Source organism: Aricia agestis, chromosome 5 (assembly GCF_905147365.1).
Source record: "Aricia agestis chromosome 5, ilAriAges1.1, whole genome shotgun sequence".
NCBI classification, from domain to species: Eukaryota; Metazoa; Arthropoda; class Insecta; order Lepidoptera; family Lycaenidae; genus Aricia; species Aricia agestis.
The window spans coordinates 639345-666554 of record NC_056410.1 but is presented as its reverse complement, the minus strand read 5'-3'; the positions used below and the strand labels follow the sequence as shown (position 1 = coordinate 666554).

At 38.8% G+C, this 27210-nt stretch overlaps 1 protein-coding gene and 1 non-coding gene across 5 annotated transcripts; both read left to right on the top strand.

The window, feature by feature from the left end:
- Positions 1-256: 256 nt before the first annotated feature.
- Positions 257-27210, top strand: LOC121727428 (protein bric-a-brac 2-like). 4 transcript variants are annotated; one of them, XM_042115281.1, is made up of 11 exons: positions 257-378; positions 5178-5438; positions 12221-12393; positions 12724-12833; positions 13588-13692; positions 13932-14119; positions 14312-14357; positions 24716-24879; positions 25505-25734; positions 26042-26099; positions 26640-27210. In XM_042115281.1, the coding sequence occupies exons 2-11, from the start codon at positions 5379-5381 to the stop codon at positions 26739-26741; spliced, it is 1236 nt and encodes a 411-aa protein (XP_041971215.1). In that variant the 5' UTR covers positions 257-378; positions 5178-5378; the 3' UTR covers positions 26742-27210. The 4 variants fall into 4 exon arrangements, with proteins under 4 accessions (XP_041971215.1, XP_041971212.1, XP_041971213.1 ...); XM_042115278.1 differs by lacking the exons at positions 24716-24879; positions 25505-25734; positions 26042-26099; positions 26640-27210 and adding exons at positions 15282-15867; positions 15975-16808; XM_042115279.1 differs by lacking the exons at positions 257-378; positions 24716-24879; positions 25505-25734; positions 26042-26099; positions 26640-27210 and adding exons at positions 497-710; positions 15282-15867; positions 15975-16808.
- Positions 24117-24190, top strand: Trnat-agu. Its single transcript has one exon. It is a non-coding gene; the product is annotated as a tRNA-Thr (tRNA).

Below are 27210 nucleotides of genomic sequence, written 5' to 3'. Positions count from 1 at the left end.
GGTGATGACTTCATGCGACCATGCAAATACAAGATAAAATAATGAAACAGAAAAAACCAGAACAAGCAAATAAGTACAGCAAAATATTGTTTCTTAGCCTTTAAAGATACACAGAGTACATAAACATAAATACAATCTACTTATATTAAGAAAAGAATTTAAAAAACTACTACTGATCAAAAATTTTATTAACGTGGCGGTGGCGAAATGACACATACTGCTGACAACCCCAAAGTTCAAACTAGTTTCGCCTCGCTATTGCAAATGGCGGTCGTGTGACGGGTGACTGCTTGCCGTCAAAATGCATTCGTGATGATAACATTTAGTTTAAGAATTTATCTAAAACCCAGAATATTTATGCGTTTTTTGCAATATACGGTGAGTAACCTAAATTCAATTGCTCATTTGCGACAATTACGTAATGCTCTATGTTTTTGTTGAGACCTCGGGTCGTTTTCTTTCTCGCTCTTTTTGTTGATCCGCTGCCTGTCATTATTTACATTTCGCGACCTATATGCGTCCCGCTCTCGCACAGTTTTCTTGCAATAGGTTTTTCATTTTTTCGTTCAGCGCGACCGAGACCGCGGGAGGAAATCGGGGGCCCAATGGAAAAATATGAACAATTGTGCTCTTAAAAATTTATTGATTTTTCATAGTTAAAAATGTATTAATTGCATACGTGATGTGGGATCGTCCGGCTGCTATTTGGAGTGAGTACAAACGTTTGTTATATTCGTGTAATCGCTGGAGGTTGCGGTCTTGAAGTGACATTTTTCAGTGCGCGATATTATTTACGAGGCTCGACCATTTTACGTTACATTTCCACAGCACGAGGCGAAGACTCTCGGACCTCGGCCTATCTAAACATAGACTCGAGTAATTGTTTAAATATTGATTTTATGGGGTACTTCCATGAGTGAGTCAGGCGCTCGAGCTCGGCGCGATGTTTATAACATTACTTGGGGCCTGTATACTATTTTGGGATCGGACTAAATGTTTTTGTGCTCATGACTTAACCATTAGGTATCCCCTCGCGTAGCAGACGAGTGCACGGAAGATTTCTAGTGATTTCCAGAGGGTTTTCCTCGGAATATAATTTGTTTTGATGATAAATAAAACCTGTATTAGCTAGTGGTCAAGTTATCGTGGCTATTATCAGTGGGTAGTGAGCACTCAGCATTGTGAGGTAAGTATGTAAAATTAGCGATAAACACGGAGGTCACTTTTTATGCATGAGTTTTATTAGTGTATTATTTCGCTGCAGTTTATGGAAAAATAAATCGACTTTTGGAATATATAAGTATATGTTTACAAACAGAAATAGGTACTATTTTATTGCACAATATAAACTATAAAAGTCTTGAGCTCTAGAAAGGGTCCTTGCGTCACTCCTAAAGGATGGGGCATAATATTATTCCGATAAGATAGAAATGTAATTTCAGATATCCAGACGTGTATATTAAATAATCATATTACCACCTACCACGCTGAGCTGCCAACTCATTTTGGTTTAGCATGAATGTTAATAAGTATAGAGAAGAAAGTCACAGAATGGAGACAATTAGGTACACATGATCCAACTCCATATGCGTATCGGATCCGAAATGACAGTTCCAAGAAGCAAACAAGTCCAAGATTCATATTAAATGCAGCTAATTTAGGGTTAATCTCTAAATAGACTGCCTTAATTCTAATATAATGTTATAGTACCTGGATGACCGAGCTTTGCTCGGTATAGCAAACACTCATTGACTTCGTGTTACTTAACAACGCCATCTGCTGGAATAGATTTAGCTGTTGTTGTGTCGTTAAAGCAATTAGTTGCTCACGAAATAGTTTTATTATTCGCCAATAGATGTATGATCCATCACCAGCGCCAGACATACAGACAGTAATAATATTAGTACGGATATTATGGAACTATGGATATTTTCAAATACTTAGATAATAATAATTAAAAACACGTTATGCAGTGGTTTAGTAAAAGAAAAAATATTTTGTAGTACGCGTGGTAATTTAAATATAATCTTCCATACCTAAGGACGATTAATCAATCAATAACAAATCAAGAAAAACGAATAGCATATCACGACACGAATTTCGCGTTATGGTCTTTTTGTGATTGCCAGAACGCGTCGTGGCTGTTTCACTGTGACCACAACGCGTTGTGAGCCATTTTTTCGCTCATTGAGCGATTTCGGTCTTTGAGCGTAACATATATATATACAAGAATTGCTCGTTTAAAGATATAAGATATATATTATGTATTAACTTTTGTAGAATGGTACTTAAGTCTTAACAGTAATTGTATATAAGTAACTATATACAATCTGGAGTAAATTGGATATACTTAAACAACAACAACTTATATTGGTCACTACTCACTGTGTCAACAGTTTAAGGCTTCCTTCTGTGTCATTTCTGATTTCCCTTCCCTTACCTTTCACAGTTTTAAAATCTTCATCTAGATCCCTACCCCTAATCCCTATGTCAAGTTGTCAAGGTTCTCTAAAGTAGAACCCTGAACCACAGTCACACTAGCTACAGCCACTTAACATCGTTTTGCCCCGTTCCTTCTTAATGCGCCTGGACCACCACAGCGATCAACGTCATTGGCATTCTCATAACAAAGCGACGTTCCCAGACCACCTCGTTATCTGGCGATGAACACGATACCGCGACCGACCGTCGTTATCGCTATCAGACATATCGCCACTGAGAAGGGTTGAGCAATTCGCCGATCCCTGACGCATGACTGCTTCCGCCAAAGTAACTCTAGGATTATCCTGCTCCGAGCCGCGTAACCCCGGATATTCGCAAATAGAAACATAAACAAAGACCCAATCGTTGTAAAATCTTCTTCAAGCTTTTTCATAATGTTACACCGACGATGAGTGTTAATACTTAGATATATTTTACAAAATACTTGGTTTGTCGCAAAAAGAAAAACTGGTGTTGAAAACATTGAGTTGAAGATGATGTTATATCTACAAAGGAGCTACTCAAACTTTACACCTCATTAATTTCGTCATCAAAATAATGGATGAAAACTATGATAATAATATGTGCTTCAAGTCTGCTGATAATAACATGCAATAAACTAATAACAACCGATTTCGCAACCATTTTCAAGATAGTTGTAACATACAGCAGTCCTCCAGAATTTTCCAAGTTCAGAGATTTTTTTTGCTAATGATGTTTCAGGATATGACCTTAAAAGAATCTATTTCTTAAGGATATCAGAACACCCATAAATACATATAAACCGACCTTGAATGTTAACGTCGGTCTAATCTCCCAGTTATTTAAGAGTCCTACAAATGAACCCTGGCTGTCGTCGACCTCACTCAAAACACAGACGCGGCCCTCTCAAACGGACCCAATAAAGCGCAGACATTTAAAACAGTAGCCGTGAAGAGTAAAAAACACCCCAGAGCGGAGGGGGTCCGGGCGTCGACCCTAGGGGCTCGCCCGAAATAGACGCCGCGAGGGTCCGCGCCCGGCTATATTAGGGACTCGTGAGGCCACGCGACGTGCGTCACAACTCACATCTCACACACCATACAGACGTACAGACACTATTTTATTAGCTTCAGCAATTTAAAAGCGGATGCGATCTTGTATGCTGTAGGGCTGCACAAGGTATTACGGACGTTGGACAACCATGCACATTTTTAGCTTCGCAATTCAAATTGCTGAAGCTTTGGAACAAAATTTACCGCCTACCGATTCGATTAGGGATCAATTGCAATTTGAATTGGATTCCGCGAATTGCAACCACAAAGACTAGATGAAATCTCTGGAAATCACAGTGTTTCAAACCAAAAAGTTCTGGTTTTTCTTGGGATTTGTTGGACCCAAAATATCTCGTTTAACTTTAAATTCTGATTGTGGAGATGAGGTGATAAGTTCCTTCCTTATACTCCTTACTACATTTACCACACTCTACCGTGCTCTTCATGTCGGAAACATTGTACGAGCGATCGTAAATCACAAATGTAGAGCAAGGGAGTGTAGATTATTTTGTACATAATAATATTATCTAAATTCATATTTTTGAGGATCGCAAAATAAGATTTTTGTGATAATTTCTTCTGAATAAACATTTTTTTATAGCTTAGGCCCAATTTCACCAACGTCTGTTAGTGTTAACAGCTTGCTAAAATGTCATGTCTTCTCTTTCATTCGTATAAAAAACGAAAGAAGTAACGTGATACTAATCCGAGCGTTAACTTTAACAGTCGTTGGTGAAATAGAGCCTTAGTCTTTATTATTTTTTATATTTGGTTAATCTTCCTTAATTTTCGAATCGTCGTTATTAATTATTTTTCTCATTCTAATTACATCTACTGGAAAACTGGCAAAGGAAAGGCTTAATATTAATATTGATCAACCCTTTGTTAATTCTCCAGCTTTTACATTTTCAACGGAAATTCATCTCTATTATTTCCCGAAAGAAGTTTCTTTGAAAAAATCATCAACTGAAGTTTATTTAAAGTGAAACAGCCGGGTCGTTTTGTATTGCCATCCTCATCCCAGTCTTGCATTTGGCTACTGCTTGTTGAAGATGATAAGCATTATTGGTTTAGGGCATGGCTTCAGCATATACCATTACCCAGCCCTATACTGCGGTGCAGCGAGTGCAAGGTCTCCCCATTAGGGTCCGCCGCTCGTCTGCTATCGATTTTTTATAAGCTGTCCTTTTTTGTTTGTTATAATGACATTGTAGTGTCGTCTCGCTCGCTCGTAAAGCTTTTAGCTGATAATTTTTCCAGACGGTGGAGTCCATTGTTATATTTAAGGTCGCAAGTTCGTAACCCCTAAAGAAGCCTTTTAGAATTTTCTTTCCTGAAACGGATTGTTTTAGAATACTTTTTTTGCTATTTTTTGTCTTCTTAATTTTGTTATTCTAATTCCTAGTCTCCACATTGAGCCTTAATATTGTTGGCAATATCAATAATGGAACAGGTAGGCACTTGATATTTTCATAAAGACCTTAATAATTATAATATGTCTACTTATATTTAAGAATAATATTAAAATAAAATAAAATAATTAATCCCATACAAAAACACAATGTTTGGTCTATGTTTGCTCTATAACAGTACGGAACCCTTCGAGCGCGATTCCGACTCGCACTTGGGCCGATTTTTTACGGTTGTTTTTTTCTGTTGCAGGTATTTAGAAGCGAAGCAAGAGAAGCAAGCCCCTACTATTGTATTTTTATCTAGTCTTAAAGTTTCTACTCGATATAGAATATTGTTGTACTTAAATATACCTATTGTATTTGAACTGTGATAAACTTTTGGACTGTGCAATTTTATACTAGAGGAACTGAGTTAGTTTGGCCAAAGATATGTTATAAGCACCCACTGAAGATGGCGATACCACCGCAACAGTTCTGCGTGAGATGGAACTCCTACCACACAAACTTGCAGGTCAGTTTGCCACGTCATCTCACCACACCACAGAACATAATATTATATTAATTTTACAGATACCTCTTTTTACAGGCAAACATTACAGTAGGTCGAGTCGTAGTGTTGCAAATTGCCATTGACAATGGTTAACAGCCGCACTCAAAGAGATTTAGTGATTACTTAACTTTAATTTGTAGAAAATGTTGATACATTTGCTTACATTTTCTGTCAAACTCTTCTTAAAATAAGGTTTAGTAAAAAGTAGTTATTAAATGTCTCTGGTTGCCGTCTGAGACTCGCTATTGAAATGAAAGTTTCAGTATCCCCCACTATTTTCTCACCACTACTATACAGTATACATCGATATAATACGCCAAATGTAACAAGTAATAACGCATTACTGATGCCCTTAAAGATAATATAATATTCCTCCTATATGACAGAATATTTTCTGTTATAGTTATATGCAATAAGTAATGCATGTTGTCATGCCAAGTAAAGATCGTATTTCATTGCTTTGTACATTAGAGGTCATGTGGAGCATTGTCTGACGAGCTGCGGTTACGTGGAGGTCTATTATGACTATCGACTACTAAAATACTTCCATTCAATGCTAGTTTTAATATTTTTAAAACATAGTAGGTACTAGCATTTGGCCGTGGCTTCTCCCGCGTCGAATTCTGAGAACGACATAGTTTCAGAAAAAAATATAGCTTATGTCACTCAGGAACACACCAGCAGGCACCAGCCAATGTCACATATAAAAAAAAAATAGTAAAAAAAAATGTTTAAATTAAATAAATAGGAGTGTGACAAACTAGAGGAGGGTTTGCTCCTAATAGAGAGAGATAAATGAAATGTTAAAAAAAATCAGTAACAAATTTATTGTTATAAAAAATATTAACTACATAGTTAATTTAAAAGTAATTTAAAAGAGAGCAGACACTCATTAACGATTTAAGTAATTAATCACCAGGGGGGTAGTTCTAGTGGGTTTGTGCTACGCTAGTTACAGCCGTCTGTGTACTCAAGAGGGTATGGGGGACGTCTAGGACCACATGGCACTTAGCTTGGAGACTGGAGGATAGCTAGCCAGTGTGAAGAGCTCCAGCCCCTTCGCGTCGTCCGGAGGTGGTCGCTGGTGCTCGGACGTCCCAAATGTGTACAGCAGCCGGTGTTCGCAGGGTGTTTAGGTGGTAGGGCAGCCCGGGGCGGTGGCCATCCGCAACCCAAGGCTGGATTATCTTCTATAGCTCCATGATCATGGGGTTGAGCGGGTTATTAAGCTAAGGGGTACATCTTCAACCCGAGTATGGGTTTAACCCGAGTGTGGGTTCCCTGAAAAACCATTCCGGAGTTTCAGACACGTGGAATGGACAGACAACCACGTAGTCCAAATATTTAGGAAAAGAAGCCACGGGTTGCATGTCCATTACAATAAAAGAAAGTAAAAAGAACAATTAATAATTTCAAAATGTGGGTACATTAAGAATATCTAAATTTACGTAAAACAGGGCAAATTAATAATTTGGAACATGTTATATGCTAGATTTTGTTAAATTACAAAAGAAATAAGAGATTATAATTAAATAAATCTTGCCAAAAAGGGCTTAAATTATAAAACAAAGGTTTGCCGGACACATAGTCAGCTAAGTATTTTAGAATAACAGAAGGACATAAATATATCAAAGAAACCTTGTAATTTTCAACACAATTAAGAAGCTTTAAGAAAACTAAATAGACACACAAATTAAACTCACCAATATTGGGAAATAAGTAGGTGTTCAGAAACTACATTCTAGTTTTTGAAATCTAGAAAAAGGCCGATGACATTTCAGACTCGTATTTTATACCCAAAAAGTTTTTTTAAAAAAAGTCAAAAGTCAAAACTAAGAATTAGTAAAGAGCGCGAATTTCAAAAATTAAATTTGATTAAAAGAATTATTAAAATATGAATGTATTGTTATTTAAAATATTTAAATATATAATTTAAATTGTTTTAATATTAAAAAACATATAGTGATTTCCTAAAAATCGATCAATGAGAAAACTTTAATTCAAAATTATGTCAATAGATGGCGCTAATAGAACAGTTTATTATTTATAAGAAATTTACTATGTTACATTTCCCCCGCTGCTACCCAAGGATTTTGAGTGCTTACACGAAAAATCCTGAGTATGCAAGTATATGGACAATTACGAATATTAAAAAGAGAGGGAAGGCCTGGGAAAATAAAACTTAAAAATTGCCAAAAAAAGGGTGGAAGATACAGATGCCAGCATTAAGTTAACACGCGCCGAAGATAAAATTGACTACCCTTGCATACTCCGTTCACACCATACTTCACATACATACATCATCTTAATATATCACATACATACTTCACCTAACTAATTTTGCATCTGGTCACAATATAGATTGACCCAAAGACGCTAACCTAACACACATCAAGCATTGCCGTCCGTAATAGAGGTACAGCAACGCAAGTCAAACTATACATCATTATTATAAAATAATGTACAGTAAAAACCTACAACGCAGAAACTACCAGCCTTCCAAAACAAAATAGCACACTGCCCGACAAGAAACGGAAGCCAAGCTTGACCGTCTTCGGGCATCATGCCTACCATTACTCATTCAGTGAGAGCAAGGTAAAAGAGCAACAGGACTAAAACAGAGAGCCCCATTTAAAAGAACAGGACTATAAAAGAGAGCCCCATTTAAAAGACAACAGGACTATAACAGAGTCCCATTCAAAATTTAAAAAGAAAATTTTATTTTTCCAGGCAAAAAATTAAAGTATTTTAAAGAGGAATAGTAAGAAATATATATATATATATATATATATATATATATATATATATATATATATATATATATATATATATATATATATATATATATATATATATATATATATATATATATATATATATATATATATATATATATATATATATGTATATATATAATATATATATATATATATGAAAATTAAAAAAGAAAAGAAAAAAATCTAGCGCCAAATTAAAAAAGTAACAAGTCAATAAGTTAAACTAGTTCAAAGAATTAAGTTTAAGTTAACTATAATTTAAGTTTTGCCCAATATTGGTGAAAATATGTGTTGAAAATACAAAGGCATAAAATAGTTGTATACAATTACAAGTTGCACAACTACAAAAATAAAAATTGTATAAAGTGACTATAACATTAAACACTTTACACAAAAACGAGTTAAAGTTAAGTTAAGATACTGCAGTTAGTATCTGACCATTCTAGTAAAATGAGATTTAATAAACATTAAAAGTGACAATTAAATGCATAAGTTAAGTTAATTTTTAAAGTTAAGTTAAAAGACAAAAAGATTGAACGGTCAGACACTAAATAAGGAACATCACAACAAACACAAACACTGAACACACAAACCCGAGGAGAGAGATACACAGAACAGCCAAAACTAGGTAAAACCACGTGTATGGGCGCCAATGTCACATATAAAAAAAAAATAGTAAAAAAAAAATGTTTAAATTAAATAAATAGGAGTGTGACATACTAGAGGAGGGTTTGCTCCTAATAGAGAGAGATAAATGAAATGTTAAAAAAAATCAGTAACAAATTTATTGTTATAAAAAATATTAACTACATAGTTAATTTAAAAGTAATTTAAAAGAGAGCAGACACTCATTAAGGATTTAAGTAATTAATCACCAGGGGGGTAGTTCTAGTGGGTTTGTGCTACGCTAGTTACAGCCGTCTGTGTACTCAAGAGGGTATGGGGGACGTCTAGGACCACATGGCACTTAGCTTGGAGACTGGAGGATAGCTAGCCAGTGTGAAGAGCTCCAGCCCCTTCGCGTCGTCCGGAGGTGGTCACTGGTGCTCGGACGTCCCAAATGTGTACAGCAGCCGGTGTTCGCAGGGTGTTTAGGTGGTAGGGCAGCCCGGGGCGGTGGCCATCCGCAACCCAAGGCTGGATTATATGTGTTTATAGTGCCATGTGGTCCTAGACGTCCCCCATACCCTCTTGAGTACACAGACGGCTGTAACTAGCGTAGCACAAACCCACTAGAACTACCCCCCTGGTGATTAATTACTTAAATCCTTAATGAGTGTCTGCTCTCTTTTAAATTACTTTTAAATTAACTATGTAGTTAATATTTTTTATAACAATAAATTTGTTACTGATTTTTTTTAACATTTCATTTATCTCTCTCTATTAGGAGCAAACCCTCCTCTAGTATGTCACACTCCTATTTATTTAATTTAAACATTTTTTTTTTTACTATTTTTTTTTTATATGTGACACAGTAGTTTCAAAGATTAAATCCTACAACCAAAAAGCTAGGTACTTTACCTCTATATTACTTAGTGTAATTTTTTTTTACCAAAGCACGATACGTAGAATTTCGTAAGCTCATCACCTTTTTTTGCGTTGGGGAAATGCGTTTACGCATCCCCGGCAGTCTGAGGAGGCTCATCACTACCTGTGTCTCTTTAGTCTCTCGCTAGTGAATATATCTACAAAATACAACACAAATATTGCGGTTCTTAATGCACGTGATATTCAATAGAAACATTTCTGGGACGCAGTGTAACAGAAAAACAGCACTAAAGCACTGCACTGTACGAAATTGTACGATCTAATCGACGAGACTTTACCTACGTGACTGTAAAACCCTCTAACCAATAAGAAGATTACAATAACAATCGATATCTATACTTCTATAAGTACTATATAATATTATTAAACGGAAGAGTTTGTTTGTTTGTTTGAACGCGCTCATCTCATTAACTACTGGTCCGATTTGAAAAATTCTTTCAGTGTTAGATAGTTCATTTATCACGCTGAGACTAATAATAGCGAAGAAATAGAGGAAAATGTGAAAAAAACGGGGGGAAATTATTTGAAAAAACTTATTTGAATGCGCTAATCTCAGGAACTACTGGTCCAATTAGAAAAATTATTTCAGTGTTAAATAGCCCAGTTATTCAGGAAGCCTATAGGCTATATTTTATCACGCTAATCGCCGTACTCAGAGACATTAAGTTATGATTAACCTTCAATTAAATGAAGAGTTTGACAGATAATGTATGGGGCTTGTCAAAATTTTTAATTAATTACATTTAAGTAATTAATGTTCCACTCTGAGTGCGGCAGTTAGACTAATAGGAGCGAAGAAATAGAGAAAAATGTGAAAAAAAACGGGGGAAATTATTTGAAAGGGCTTATTTGAAAAATTCTTTCAGTGTTAGATAGCCCAGTTATCGAGAAAGGCTATAGGCTATATTTTATCACACTAATCGCCGTACTCAGAGACATTAAGTTATGATTAACCTTCAATTAAATGAAGAGTTTGACAGATAATGTATGGGGCTTGTCAAATTTTTTAATTAATTACATTTAAGTAATTAATGTTCCACTCTGAGTGCGGCAGTTAGACTAATAAGAGCGAAGAAATAGAGGAAAATGTGAAAAAAACGGAAATTATTTGAAAGGGCTTATTTGAACACGCTAATCTCAGGAACTACTGGTCCGATTTAAAAAAATCTTTCAGTGTTAGATAGACAGTTATCGAGAAATACTATCTATACTAATATCTATAAAAATAAAATAAAAATAAATAAAAAATGTTTTATTTCTGAGTAAATTTGAATCAAATTTTTTCAGAATGTCTACATGATGCCTACCACCGGTTCGGGAACTACTATACTATCTATACTAATATTATAAATGCGAAAGTATCTCTGTCTGTTTGTCTGTCTGTCTGTCTGTCTCGCTTTCACGCCAAAACTACTGAACCGATTGCAATGAAATTTTGTACACAGTTATTCTAGAGTCTGAGAAAGGACATAGGCTACTTTTTTACTGGAAAAAAGGGTTGTAAGGGTCGTAAATTTGTTCAAAAAATTCATAATAGATGGCGCCGTGCGTCTGCTACATCGCGCTGACGCTTGCTCAAAAGACTTTCTATAAGAGGTGGTATCATCTTACATATAAGTCTCGATTTTTTTCGATTGTTATATCTATTCTACGGTATTAAATAACTCAGTACTTTAACTGTGCAGGCAGTGACGTAACCTTAAGACCAAATTTCACCAACGACTGTTAAATTTAATGCTCGAATTAGTATCACGTTAGCTGTTTCGTTTTTCATATGAATGAAAGAGAGGACATTTTAACAAGCTGTTAACACTAACAGACGTTGGTGAAATTGGGGCTAAACCTATCAATGATAAATAGTTTATGGGTAAAGTTGTGTAATTGGAGGGCTAAATAAGCTTTAAAATTTGGCATAAAATATAAAGTTTAATATAAAAAAAATGAAGTACTTATTGTGTGCACACTGCACAGCTGTATTGATTTAAGGGGTACCAGGGTTTTTTTATAAAAGCTTTTGACACCAATTTTGTTGACATCGCGCGCTATAAACTGTCCACGCGGACGAAGTAGCGGGCAACAGCTAGTAAGCTATATTTTATCACGCTAAGACTAATAAGAGCGAAGAAATAGAGGTAAATGTGTAAAAAACGGGTAAAATTACATTTTTTCTGTTATTTGGATCAGATAAGAAGTAGGCCACGTGAAGGATCATAGGCTTTTTTGTGGACTAATTTTTCTGTGAAATATCTAATTTACGCGGGTGAAGCCGCGCGGAACGTCTAGTATGTTATATTAGACTATAGACATAGAACATAGAAAATGTGAATGTGTTAGAAAGTTGAGTCAGTGGTTTGTCGTTGTCTGTATGTGTGTGTAATAACTAATAATCAAGGTGTGTGTGTATGTGTGTGTGCGTAGGCGGTGTTCCCGCGCCTGCTGCTGACGGAGCAGTTCGCGGACGTGACGCTGGCGTGCGAGGCGCGGCAGCTGCGGTGCCACAAGCTGGTGCTGTCCGCCTGCTCCGCCTACCTCGAGCGCCTGTTGCTGAACAACCCCTGCGACCACCCCATCGTACTCATGCGGGACATGAGGTCAGTGACTAGTGCTCCGATGTACACTGTAGGTACAGCCGGCGCGGCCGTCCTGCTTAGAGTGCGCACTGTTCCGTTTTCATTATACATTGACAGATGGCCAATTCCATTGAATGACGAAGGCAGTCCAATGTCCTAAGCATGGGACTATGTAGTTGTATGACAGTTGTATAACAGCAGTTGGTAGACGACAGATCGTGTAGTCGTATCTTGTATCTCGTGTAGGATTTTTAACTCCATTGTTAATAAAAAAAAATAGATTATTCTGGTACATATCACGTTCTACATTCAAGTATATCTAGCTACAATGTAAGTTTACCGGTGTTCCAGGTTTAGCGAGATGCAGGCGCTGGTGGACTTCATGTACAAGGGCGAGGTGAACGTGACGCAGGAGGAGCTACCCAGCCTGCTCAAGTCCGCCGAGGCGCTGCAGATCAGAGGTATGGACCCTTATTTAAACTAGTGCCTTAAATATATTACATAACCCAGACGACCTCTGTCAGCCATAAAATTATAATTAGTTTTGACATTACAGTATGTTGGATGTTGATTCTATATTTCATAGCGTTTTTCGTTCACACTGTAATTATTATTGTAGAACTATAACTACTAGAGATCGCCCAATGGTCGAAATTCGACCTTACTTGCAACGAAATTAGGACTACTACCTATATTTTGTGAAAAATATTGACTTTATCATAGTTTTTTTCAATTCTTGTCTCTGGGACTCAGCTGATCTCAGACTGGCCGTTTAAGCATTGTCTAATAGTATCTTAAATTAAATAAATAAAAAACAATAATCCATTTTCAATTTGTCAACTTGTTGTCAACAGACTTCAACCATAAATAAAAGAGTATAATTCGTATGTAATATGACGTATAGGCTTGTCACTCAAAAAATCTGTCATTTTTCCTAGTAGTAGTGTCGTAGTGTGTGTAACGTTTTATTTGTTAAAAATATATATGATAAAAGCATTATTTTAAAATAATATTAGCTCGATGCATTCCTTCACCATATAAACTATAACTGTGCAAAATTTCATGCACTTACGTTTCCCCATTTTTCGTAAAAAGGGTTACAAAGTTTTTCTCTCACGTATTAATATATAGATACATAACAAGTTTATTTCTTAGTTTAACTCGAGTTAGAGTAACAATAATAATATTATAAAGCATCCAACACAATTATTGCAGGTCTATGCTCGAGCGAGCCCGGCGGTCTGCCGTCCGAGGTGAAGACGGAGCAGAAGGACTTTGCCCTCGCCAGCGACGCGCTCGTCGCGCACGCACACAACGACGGTGAGTAGCGTGCTATAATACACATGCGTAACACGGACACTGGCATACGCAACGCGTATACTTACGTACAAGAATAACAAATGCACGCACACGCGTACACTCACACCATACGCAACGTATTCACCCACAAGCATACTACCTAGCGCACGCTCCTGTGGATCCGCTTACGTAATTTTGACGCATTTACGCATGCGCATAATCTATTTTATTTTATTTATAAAATGTCCTTGTAATTTCAGTACAAAACCAAAGCCAGCCGAAACCGATAACGACAAGCACAGTGACGAACGGACCCAAGAAGCGCAAGTCGGAGGAGCGGGACAGGGAGAGAGAGAGGGAGCGAGCGCACGAGGTGAAGGAGGAGACGGTGGAGGAGGACGGGCTGTACTACGGCGAGCTCGACCACGACCAGCTGGAGTACCACGAGGTGAGTGTGGGGGTGCGAGTGGGACGGGGAGAGAGGGAGGGAGATGGAGCGAGCGCACGAGGTGAAGGAGAAGACAGAAGTGTGTGCAGGCTGTAGCCTATACTGCGATGTGGTTTGGGTGGTCTCATAATGGCTCCTTTTAATGTATTAAATCGAATAAAGTTAATTAACATACTATTTTTAACGTTACAGGACGAGGAGAACGGCAAACCCGGCAGCAGTTTAGGACAGACTTCGGGTAAGTCGATTTGACGTTATTATGTTCATACCGCGTACGCGACTTTAGGTAGCCGCCCTTCAAACTGACATTTATCTTTTTGATGATTCAGATAACGTTCTCTAAACAATCGTTGTCATATTTTCTCGGCGGTTATATAAAAATATATTGAAGACCATGTTCTGGCTAATAAAGTGATTAATATTAAAATATCAATTAGCTTCGTACGGTAGTCATTAAATTGTTTGATATTTTTATTTAGTTCCTTGGCGCTCATAAAATAATTAATTTGTTGATGTAACATTCCATTTCTTAAACCGTGCCTTCCAAAAATTATTTAATATTCATATTTGGTGTATTATGACATGGATTCTTATACAAAAATAGGTTTAAGAAACTAGCTTCATAACGTCTTAAAATGACGATATCTTCTTTGTTGTTTAGTAAAAAAATATCCACACGTTGAATGTATAACCTCCTCCTTGTTCGAAAGTCGGTTAAAAGTGCTTGAAGAAGAGTGGGATACAAATGAATGTCTGTAAGGTAGGCCATTTTCGGATAATTGGTAGAAATTTACAATTTTTGGTAGAAAATTGAACCATGAATGTAGTTTTTTATTTTTTTATTTATTTGCAAGGTTTATCTTACAGACATGTCATTTGTCGTTTTTTTTGTTTTTGTTTTCTCGTGGCCAGCTAACACATTCATGGTTCACTGCTTTTCACCGAGCATGCACATCGAACGTACTGCTTGTAAGCTGTGGAAGTTTGAGTGTTGCCGTAGCTGATGTAAATTACCCCAAAAGTGTTTCTTAATTCTATAAAAGTAAAAGTAGTTTTATTTGAGAGTAGCGACGCTTCGAAATAAATTGCTAGTTTATTCTATGCTGTATCATGAATGTTCCTAGCTGGGCCATTTGGAGTAAACCTCTTTCTAATATTTTAGGTCGGAGAGCGGCATTTCTCCGCGTGAAACCCGAGAGCGAGCTCTTCTTCCAGAACAAGCTGCAGAGCCTCGCGAACTCGGAGTACATGAGCCGGCTGGCCGGCATGAACGCCGCCGAGATCCAGCACGAGTTCTCCAAGTACGGCCTCACCGACATGGCCGACGACATCAAGAACGAGAACGACTACTACAAGTCCTGGCTCGAGCAGAACGGCGAGCTGGAGGTCTCCCTCCTCAAGGGCGGCCAAGCCAAAAAAGCAAAAGACATCAAGAGCCAAAGATCGGAAGTCGAGCTCATCCCCCGCCCCAAAGACCCTACCAAAGACATTTTCCCCAAAATCGGGGAAAAAACGCGCCGACGCGGCCGACCCCCCATATTCAAGGACAAGAACGTAGACATCGGTGAGACGGTCCTAAAGGCAGACCTGGACCAGTTCCTGGAGGGGAAGGAGGTGAGCTCTTCGGGGCTGTCGCGCAAGGACTTGGAGCGCGTCATGATGGGCAAGTTCAACCCTAACCGCCGCTACTCCAACGAGGCCATGTGGGCCGCGCTCATGGACGTCAAGAAGGGCGGCAGCATCTACAGGTATAGGTTTTTAATGCGATTGAGCTCTTTAGCTCATATTACTTATTTGGAAAATTTCAGAAAAGTTTGTCTAATGGCCAATTTAAAAATGTTACGATTGTTTTCAGGGCGGCGCAGACGCACAAGGTGCCGCGCAAGTCTCTCCGCAACTGGATGAAGAGGTGCCACATCAAGTCATCGTTCCCCATGCCGCAGCAGCTCAAGCAGTTCGTGGAGAACAGCAAGCGGCAGCGGGAGGTGCCGGAGCCGGACCCCGCGCCGGACCGGACGGACTACGGCGAGGACTTCGGCAAACACTTCCTGTTCGCCGCGCACGGCTCCAGCGAGGACGAGGCGGGGGGCGAGGGCGTCGCCGACTGCCAGGGCGACGGGGAGCCCCCGGCCGCGCCCCCCGCCGGCCCGCCCGCCGCGCTAGATATGTCTCTGCATCAGTGAGCGAGCTGGCGACTCTGACTCATCGATCAGCCCTAGATGTAAACGTCTTCGACTGGCTCGATCGGTCGTTCCGGCTATGACGTTGTCCTATTATAGTTAAATATTTCTTCGTCTTGAATCGTTGCTGGTGTACGAGGGAACAAAACACGAAAGTGCCGACGCGACTATCGGAGTCGTCGGCGGCCAACCGCAGGCCGCCGACGACTGGAGTGCTAGGTTAGAGTATGAATCGTCCAAAAATTTAAGCTTATAAATTATTATATATTTAATATTAGGTAACGTGCAGTTTTGCAAGTAAGTGCTTTCTACGACTAAAGTATTCATTTTTAAACTTAAGACAAAATTTAATGATACGCAAAAAGTATATTTTAATTTATAATTAAGAATTATAAATATTACGGTTACACAAATCGACTTACGACTTACGAAACGTATTTTTTACTACTATGTTTAACGTTTCGGGAAATTCGCCTCGACATGTACGGTCCCCCTGAGAAGTTATTATTTGTTTATATCGCGTTTCCTTTTTTTACAAAGTGCAATAAAAATCAGAGTGTGACTCGTTTAAGTTTCTTAATCATGCGGCTACACGCCAAATACGCAATTACTGCCAAAGATAATCAAAGATAAATTTCGGTTTTATTTACATGAAAAATTTATTTTATCTTTCTCGCAATATTTTCCAAAGATTTGATTTTATGTACGAGATCGTTCTACGTTAATTTGTTATCGGTTAGGTCGGCTATATTTATTTGTTGTATAAGTTAATGTATACTACTAGTAAGTTACTGTAGGAGCGAAATTGGCCTTTATGAAAATTCGTGTGCTTGTATGGACTTCGTCCTTTGATAAATAAAAGACTTAAAATGAAATTTCTAAGCTAAGAATATTCGTCAAATCGGTACAGCTGCCTTTTAAGTTTTTAATGACTTTGTAAGATATGTTAATTATAATAAATGATGCATGCACATATATAATACAATTTAAATGTATATTCTTGTGCAGTGTCATGCGCACAGCAAATTGCTTGAATTGCGCATCTTTACAGTTGCCGTCCCAAAGTTAGTCTTTGCTAGTAAAATTTGGAATTACATATGAATTATTTGCTTGCAAACGCAGTTCTTTCTAAAGCCTCGTCTAAACTAAGATTTGCCAAAAAGTTATAGTTATTATAATATGTAGATATTTTATACTAGAATTCTTTTGCTATAAAAGTAACGCCATTATTGTCGTTAAGGATAAAGAACAATGGCCAAATCGTACCAGGTAGGCGGTGGCGTCCCGACATGCCATTAGTAGCAAAAATTCCCTAATATTTTAAGGCATCGAAAATCATTAGAAATGTGTCTATAAATAGCCACAAAAAAAAGAATATATTTTAGTTTCGTTATGTTCAGACAGCCGGCGATCATTCGCATTCGTTCTATTATTTGGGTAATACTCTAGGAAAAATTGAAATAATTAGAAACGAGATCGCCGAATATACACTTGTAGGCTACACCGCAGTCGGGAAAAAGGTAGTTCTTAAGTCTAACCCCAAAATAATTGTAAACGTTATTAATTATTATAAAAAAATCGTGGCTATTTAGACATAATTCTTAAACGGAATTATGTTTAGAGCATAATAACTACCAAATCTAACTATAGTTTATTTTGGGACATCAAAAATAAAAGTCGAGTCCAGCTCCTATACAAATTTGGCCATGATTCTTTATAATTTTACAAAATGGCAGCTGTACTCTAGTTATAATTATTATTATAATAGACATAAATTATTTATATTTAAATAACGTTAATATTGTACTTAATTAGAGGTGTTCTGTTCATCGAATCTGTTCGTAATGTAGCGCAGTTTCGCCGCCAGGTGGCGACCGATCTTCTTCACTACCCACATCGCCCATAGACAACATAAGCTGTTGCTGACTGACAAATCAATTATACGATAGAGTATAGACAATATGTTAGTTATTATTACAATATTTGTTTAGTTCTAATTTTAATATAATATATTCTATTTGGATGATGAAATAATAATATTCGTCAAATTTCGTCCGTGTTATGACGTAGGTCGGTCGTCAGCCGCAGGCGGCGGCACTATACAGTATGTTCCTATGTTTTATTTATAGTTTAGGTTCTCGTTTCGTTTCTCTAACTTGGGATCTTGTGTAAGAGTAAGACATTTCTACATTACTGATGCTGCCGGACTTGTGATATTAGTCGAGCCGTTGTAGTTGAACGGAGCCCTTAGCCGAGCTACCATAGCAGATAATTGCAATGGATTTTCAAAATCTGTATTGATAAAATTTTGACATTGTATCGTTTGAGTGATATGCTACTTTGATGTCCAATGTCGAATCTCTTTTCAAATTTCGAAACTTATTGTTATTTAAGCGATGGAAACTCGGCTAAAGACTCGGTACTTTCAGCTATTACGACAAGAAATATTACGACATGAAGGTATCGTGTTCAAAAATTATATTGTCCGAGATGCTGAAAGTACGAGCGCTAAACATGTGAAATATCTTACGCGCCTCCAATCCATAAAGTGCCTACTAGTGTATAACTATATACATAGCGTGTAAGTCTGTCTGTAGATATATATACATAACTAGTGTATTCAGTATTATATACATATTTGCGTTTAAATCTATATGTACTTAATGATGATGTGATCGTCTACGTTTTGTATTAGGTATGTAATTAATGTTCTGAGACCCGCTACGTTAAATATATATGTCATATGTGGAACATTATGGTACTTTTACTATCCGAAAGCGCCAGAACGGTTATTTTTCTGTCGATGTGATGTCCTAACACGATACAAAATAAACTCATTCTAATACTATAAATACCCAAAGATATTCCTTATAAGCTTTTCCACATGGTAATGAACCTTTGATTGCTTGAACGTCTTAGCTTTTATATCTGCGTCGATTACAAAACTGTGAGACTGCTTTACCGACCGATATTAATTAATTATGACTGATTTTCCGCTAGATAGCGCTACTATGTTAACTAAACACCGAAATCACATCAATACTGACGTATTTTTATCAGATTGAATTTCAAGTATTTTTTTAAATTTACCTCCTATTTAACATACTTAATACATATTTCAAACAGGAAAAAAATTGTACTGTATCAAATGAAATCTAACTGTTATTACAAATCGCTAGGTGGCGTTTAATCAGTTCTCACCACTGACCTCAGTTATACAAGTACGCTGGACTTATGATACCCACCTGCTTTTTGTGCCTATTCGAAGCGGAATCAGCGCCCCCAATGCGGGGAAAGAGAACTAAATCTGACGTAAATTGCAAATTGCTGCTTAATCGTTATTGGTTGTCATCACTAGTATTAGTTCCAAGTACTCTCGCTACTGCTATCAGCGCCAATATGGTGACTTTCAAACGTCATTTTTACGTCAGATTTAGTTTTCTTCCCCCGCATTGGAGGCGCTGATTCCGCTTCAAGTAGGCACAAAAAATAGCTGTTATTTCAAAGGGTATCGTCCAGCGTACATATTTAATGGAGGTCAGTGGTTCTCACTGTCGGTCGATAAAGTGGTATCTCGCTCAATACACGCGGTACCTACTGAGTACTGCGGTATATTTGAAATATATTTCTTCACTTCCGCCCGATGTTCTGTATCAATTCTCTACTTTGAAGGTCAAATAAATAAATTACAACCAATATTTGCCTTTTATTGCATTCACTCTGCTTTTCACCCTCCCGTTTGCTTGACACTTCTCGCTCCAAGTATCTAAGCAGTATTTATCTGTAGTTAATAAGGAAAGCAATTTTTTCAATAAACATTCTAAAGCGGCTGAACACGTTATCGAATACGTCGCTACGAGATATTCCCGTAAAGTAGACAAAGTCGGTCGTCGGACCGTCGTCGTCGATCGCGCGGTAGACGGAATGCGGCTTTTCCTCGCTTTTTACAGACGCGCCCCGTCCCCTCCTGTAGGAAGCCAGGAAAAGAAACGCCCTGACCGCGCGACGTCGCCACCATGTAGCACACACACTGAGGGCGGTTCTTCTCCTCGCTTGTTGCAGGCGTGCGGACCTCCACGGAGATCGTGACCCGCCACTTCATAGACATGGACCACGGCATCCCCTACAACATCCACGCGCGACCGCGCCTCGTCGGCCGCCGGCCCAGCGCCATCGTGAACATCGAGACGGACGTCTTCCAGGAGAAGTCCTACAAGCAGTACTCGTCGCAGCACCTCCGCGACGCGCTCATCGCCGTCAAGAAGGGCTACAGCGTGTACGCCGCCTCCAACAAGTACGGCGTGCCGCGCAAGACGCTGCGCAACTGGATGGAGAAGTACGACATCAAGAGCCAGTTCTCGAAGGGACGACGCGGCGCCCGGACACCCCAGATCCACGACCCCCTCAACCTGCTCGCCGAGACCGGGGGGGACACCTTCGGCGGCAAGATCGAGCCCATGTAACGGGCGACTGGCGACTGCCCCGGGGCGACTTCGTTCTTATCTTTACACGAGTCTGCAGCGTTTTTGTAAGGATCAATCGTAGTGAGCTACTTTTTTTGTGAATCTTATCTAACAGTATTTAAGAAGCACAAATATGCTTAGGAAAATATTTTTACTACTATTTCAAGAAAGTACGGCCCTTTTTAGTATTTCCTACATTTTATTTACCTTCATAGACGGCTAGGAAGTAGGAACACGACGCAGGTCGCAGGCTAGAATTTAATTTTATTTGTGCAACGCAATGTAACGAAAATCAGTGTGATATGATAGCATCTAATTGTATAAAGTACGTTCGTTTAGGACGTGTCTTAACCTAAATAAGTAATTATTTTTATATTTTGTCTGATTTTAACCTGTGCTTTGAAACTTGTACCATCTTGTACTTAATGCTTAGGTTTTAAATTTTATTTATTTTTACAACGCGTAGGTGTAACGTGACTTAAAATATTATCTACACACGATATTTGCCAAATATAACAATCTATAGTGATTTATATTATATGTGTTAATTAAGTTATATTAAGTGATGTCTAGTCCTAACGACAATAGATATAAGAGAACGGGTGTCAAATATAGAATAGAGAATATTTTTTCAATATTAAGCGAGTTGAATTGTCACAAGTCTATGAAATACCCCTAATAAAAACTTGCGTGTAAAATGGGCGGTGGTACCAGTGCATCTAGTGACTAATGAAAACGACGATTAAATTTTTATAAAGTTAAAGTTCATAATCACTAGATGGCGCTGTTTGTAAGAGTCGGTCGTCCAAAAACAGGAATATCCAATTGCAATTTTCAATCTAAACTTTAAACTAAATTATGTTTGTGTGCATTTAACTACAATAATCGGCCAAGTGCGAGTCGGACTCGCGCACGAAGGGTTCCGTATTATTATAGAGCAAAATTAGGCCAAAAATTGTGTTTTTTTTTAAAATTAAGGTGGGCTCTCCACCTTTATTTTTTATTTTATTTAAATATTATTATTAAGTATTAAAGTACACATATAATTAAGGACTTTGAGTAAAATTCAAGTACGGTAGGTACTTGCCTGTTGCCATTATTGATATAGAGCAAAAAAGGCCAAAAAAATAACGTTTGTTGTATGGGAGCTCCCCTTCAATATTAATTTTATTTTGTTTTTAGTATTTACTGTTATAGCGGCAACAGGTATACACAATCTGTGAAAATTTCAACTCTCTACCTATTACCCTTCTGAGTTACAGCCTGGAGACAGACAGACGGACAGACATCGAAGTCTCAGTAATAGGGTCCTGTTTTTACCCTATGGGTACGGAACCCCAAAAAGTGGCATTAACTTTAATGAAAAATTTATCTCACAAAGAAAAAATCTGTATCTAACCAAAACATTTTGAAATACTTTGAAAACCGAAAACGTGACTAGAGAGTCATGACTTCATGAGTCAGAACTCAGACGTATTACTTGCGTGTTATAACTTATTGTCTCATATGTTTTAGTTATAGTAAACTTATATATTTTTATACAAGTAAAATGAGTGCAATAGATTTTATTTTTAAGTTTTAATTTAATTTACATCTTGTTGAATAGGCAAACGTCTACACTATAGCTGGATTTAAACATTTTTATCGGTAACAAATATTTTAATCACTTCTTACTAGCTATAAGACCACTGTAAAGATCCTGTATTATTTTTAGTTCCTATCGAACCAAAGCAGACAGATGCCACGTATTTATTTTGTTACTTAATTATAATTATTTATAACACATTATATTATGATAGTGGTTTGTGTATTGTAACGTTTCTTATGGGAAAATAAATGTTTGTAACATTTCTCTGCTACTTTATTCACCTTTATGAGGCCTGAACACTTTAGCAATGAAACCGAGTCTGACTGTTACCAACAGGTAGAAGAAGTACTTCCTATGACCAGCTACCACCGTTCTTTCTTCAAAATATAGACAAATAACATATTGATAAAGCCGGGGCATCTATTTTAATTCAGGCAAATCATCAAGGGCGAACCCAGGATTTCAGCTAGGGATAGGTACCTATTTCGAGAAAATGGACGGTCTGGTAGGTATATTAAAACAAAAAATCATGAAAATTGACTTTTATTACTCAAATCTGGCTGAAAATATATTTTGTCTCCAACACACAAATATTAGATATATTTAAACTTGCGCAGTTTAAATATGTCTAATACCTATACCTACGGTACTAATAAAGTACTTAACAAGGGTTGAAAATTAACCCTTTTAAGTATGAGTTACCTATTCATAAATCATTCAAAACGTGGGAGAGCCATGCTTCGGCACGAATGGGCCGGCCTGCCCGGATAAATACCACGTTCTCACAGAAAATCGGCGTGTAACAGCACTTGCGCTGTGTTTCGCCGAGTGAGTGAGTTTACCGGAGGCCGAATCCCCTAACCCCTACCCTATTCCTTTCCCTACCCTCAACTATTCCCTTCCCTATCCTCCCCTATTACCCTATTCCCTCTTAAAAGGTCGGCAACGCACTTGCAGCTCTTCTGATGCTGCGAGTGTCCATGGGCGACGGAAGTTGCTTTCCATCAGGTGACCCGTTTGCTCGTTTGCCCCCTTATTTCATAAAAAAAAAAAACCTGTTGGAATGGCCATTTCACAAAATATGATGTTTATCTCTGGTCGCCGCACCGATAGTACAATGTACACAACACAATGTAGTAACAAAATTAAAATAATTATTTTTCATGTTGCTCGCTAGTTCGTTTATCAAGCGAGCACCGTAAATGATGGAAAGCAACTTCCGTCGCCCATGGACACTAGCAGCATCAGAAGAGCTGCAGCCTGCAGGTGCGTTGCCGGCCTTTTAAGAGGGAATAGGGTAATAGGGGAGGGTAGGGAAGGGAAGGGAATAGTTGAGGGTAGGGAAAGGAATAGGGTAGGGGTTAGGGGATTGGGCCTCCGGTAAACTCACTCACTCGGCGAAACACAGCGCAAGCGCTGTTTCACGCCGGTTTTCTGTGAGAACGTGGTATTTATCCGGTCGAGCCGGCCCATTCGTGCCGAAGCATGGCTCTCCCACGTGTAAAAGTGATCATGGATAAGCTATATTGTATATAAAATCTTGAAAGATAACAAATTGATAAAGTGTGGGTGACCAGTTGCCACGTACTTCGAAATAAATAACTTAAAAAAATATAAATTTATTGAAATAAATCGTTACTGAACGTTTTTGCTTTATAAAATAGAAATGGTGTTTTTTCGAACTCTTGCTAAGCCAGTTAAAAATAGAAATATGTGTAACCAATTTCTGATTTATAGGATCAGTAATTTCGCCCGCGTGGTCGAGAGGCGCCGTGGCTTAGTTGGTTAAAGCGCCTGTCTAGTAAACAGGAGATCGCGAGTTCGAATCTCGCCGGGGCCTGCGATTTAAACTTTTTGTTTTATTTTTCACTAAGATTCTGTTTCATAAAGGGATCAATCTACCAATGTCAATTTTGATAAATTATTCTTACCTAGTGCCTGATTTGTATAGGTACCGTATTCAAATTTAATAATTTAGTAAGTTGTTACTGAAATACCACCTTCAAAATAAGAATTTTTACTGTTGTCTTATACCTACTGCTGAAAGTGACCTCCTCTTTGAAGTTAAGAGAAACAGAGACGAACTTTGATATTAAACGTCCAAATCGTTTATTTTAACTGATTTAAGTTAACTACTTTCGCAGTCGCTTACTGAATGCCAGGATATACTGATACGGGATTAAACATAAAATTAGCAGCAAATAAACCTCAGATAAGCTATTTGTTACGACTTAGGGCCGGGACACAAAAACACGACACGACGTCGTATCGTGTTTTTGTGTCCTGGCCCTTACGGTTGAATTCAAACAACAGGAATCTGACCTAAAATGGCCTTGATGACCTTGCCCGTGCCCGTGTATTGCAGAGTTCGCGATCGCCAACGTGCAGTGTCAGTACGAGGGCAGCGACTCGGAGGCGGACGCGAGGGCGGCGGCGGGGGCGGGGGCGCTGGCGGGGGCGCTGGCGGGGGACCACACCTACGACCTGCGCGATGAGCCGCCCGCCTTCATCATACACCAGCTGCCGCCCGTGAGTATACCGCTAGTGACTCCTAAAGGAAGGGAGGAGGTCTGATACTGTTGGCACCTAGGTACTTGTTTCGAAAATCTTAAGATTGCATAGCTTTCATAGTGGGCTTTGAGCGCGACGAACGAATCAAGTAACGAAAAAACCTAACACGCCCCACTCCGCGGTTAGAGTGGGGCCTGTCCCGTTGGACAGCGGTGCGGCGTAGACTTCGGCACGGTGTTCGTGTGCGTGCGACTAGACGTATGCAATTTTATAATTGCATAAGTTGATAAAAACACTCGCGGTACTCTCCGCGTGCCACACTTTTTTTTTCATATATGACGAGACAGGATAGCCTGTCTGATTTTGAGCCTCAGAAATCTCGATTCGAAAGATTCGCTCATTTGCCTTATACGTACTTAATGCCTATAGAATATAGATAGAGGATGGTTCCCACTTGCCCCATACAAAGTGTATGGGGGCAGTATTTTGTTACAAATTTCTTTTCTGAACGTCGAAACAATGGTGCCTACCACCGGTTTGGAAACTAACCCAGCGAGAAGAACCGGCGCCTAAGAAACTCGCAAAAATTGTATTATATTAGGTATTGTTTGTACTACATTGTTCTAATAAGCTGCGATGTCAGATGGCGACGTCCGGTCCGTTCGTGGAGGTCCGTCCGGGCGCGCTGGGCGGCGGTGCGGTGGGCGGGGCGGGGGCGGGGGCGGTGAACGTGATCCACGTGGGCGAGCCGGAGGGAGGCAAGCGCGTGCGGCGCAGCGAGGTGGTGCTGCGCCAGGCCGCCGACGCCGTGTCGCGAGGGTCCACCTTCCAGACCGTCTCCGAGCAGTTCAACATACCCATCTCCACTATACGGTATGTTACTCAGTGTCAGTGTATTTGCTACTTAAACGGGTAACCACCGCACGGTACCAAACAAGAATAGGTTTAGGAGATTATGCGCTACTAAGCGATGTATGTATAAAAGCAATACAAAATTATAGTATCTAATAATATGGCACCGTTTGAAATTGCGACGTCGCACCTCGTCTCTTTTTGGTGTGACTAAACCTGGACCTGTCCCTGACCCTGTTATATATCGTTACAGATCATATTTTCCTGCCTAGATATTAGGAAGATATTGTGTTTTTTAGATAAATCCTATAAGCGATCCCTGTTTCAGTTTCTTCATGGCGAGAAAAGGGATATTGCCTCGGCGGCGTCGCGGCCGGAGCACACAGGTCGGTTTGTAATACGTAAGTCTATCACGTTCCCTTCCGCTTTAATTATAATTTCAAGTACACTTAAGTCAACGAACACTCTGTATACACTCTGAAAACGGTTTAACACTATTGTCACTTTGATTGCTTACGAATTTGGTTCTAATAAAATATCGTTTCCAAATTTCATCAGACCGCGTAAAGACCGACATTGTAGCCGTTAGGTACATCGAGGAAATTGATTCCTAGGCAGTTGACAGACCAACGTCATTTAATCGGATCATGTCAATTCAATGTTAATAATTGTGATCTGTCGGTTGGGTTTGACATAACACGACCAAACTACGTAGGTCCCCCAGGCCCCATCTGCCTAGGAATCAATCAAATCTCTGATAGTACTGTAGGTATATTTTATTATATAAGTATTTACCTCATTTCGAACTTGGAATTTTGAATAGGTACTCTGACAAGCTACGAAGACTGCCAAAATGACAACCTCTTCTCACTTCTGGGTTTTTCGCATTTTTTTCGCCGTAGTCAGGTAACGTCCTTCCTGTCCAGGTGCGGGCGTGCAGCAGCCCCGAGCCGCCGTTCCAGATGCAGCACTTCAAGCTGCCCGAGATGCTGGCGCTGCGCTCCGACGACGAGGCCTCCAACACCTAGGCCTACCTTGTATCCTGAACGTCTGATCCTGCACAGTTCAGTAGGGTGATTGAGTACAACTCCCGTTTGTCTCGGATTCGAAAAATTACTGCGACGTTATTGGTTGAAGCTACAAGTAGCTAGCGCTTATTGGCTGCCGTGCGGTGAACTCTAATCCGAGTCGAATTAGGTATTGTGTATGAAGCTCCTCTAATGTTCTAAACAAAATGGCGCAATGCGCGTGTACAACTAAGCTAAGTCTAAATGTAACGCCATCTGTTGATGACTTTTTTAGTTAAGTTTTTTACTTTTGAGGCAACGCCATCTATAAATCATTTTGAGTTTTTTTTTAACTCGTGGCAGCTATATAAAATAATTGTATCATCTATTATACAACTTTGTACTATGTATACAATATATTGTAGACTGTATTGCGGTTAGCAGCTATGCTATGAATTTAATTCAGTATTATTTTAATTAAATTGGACAG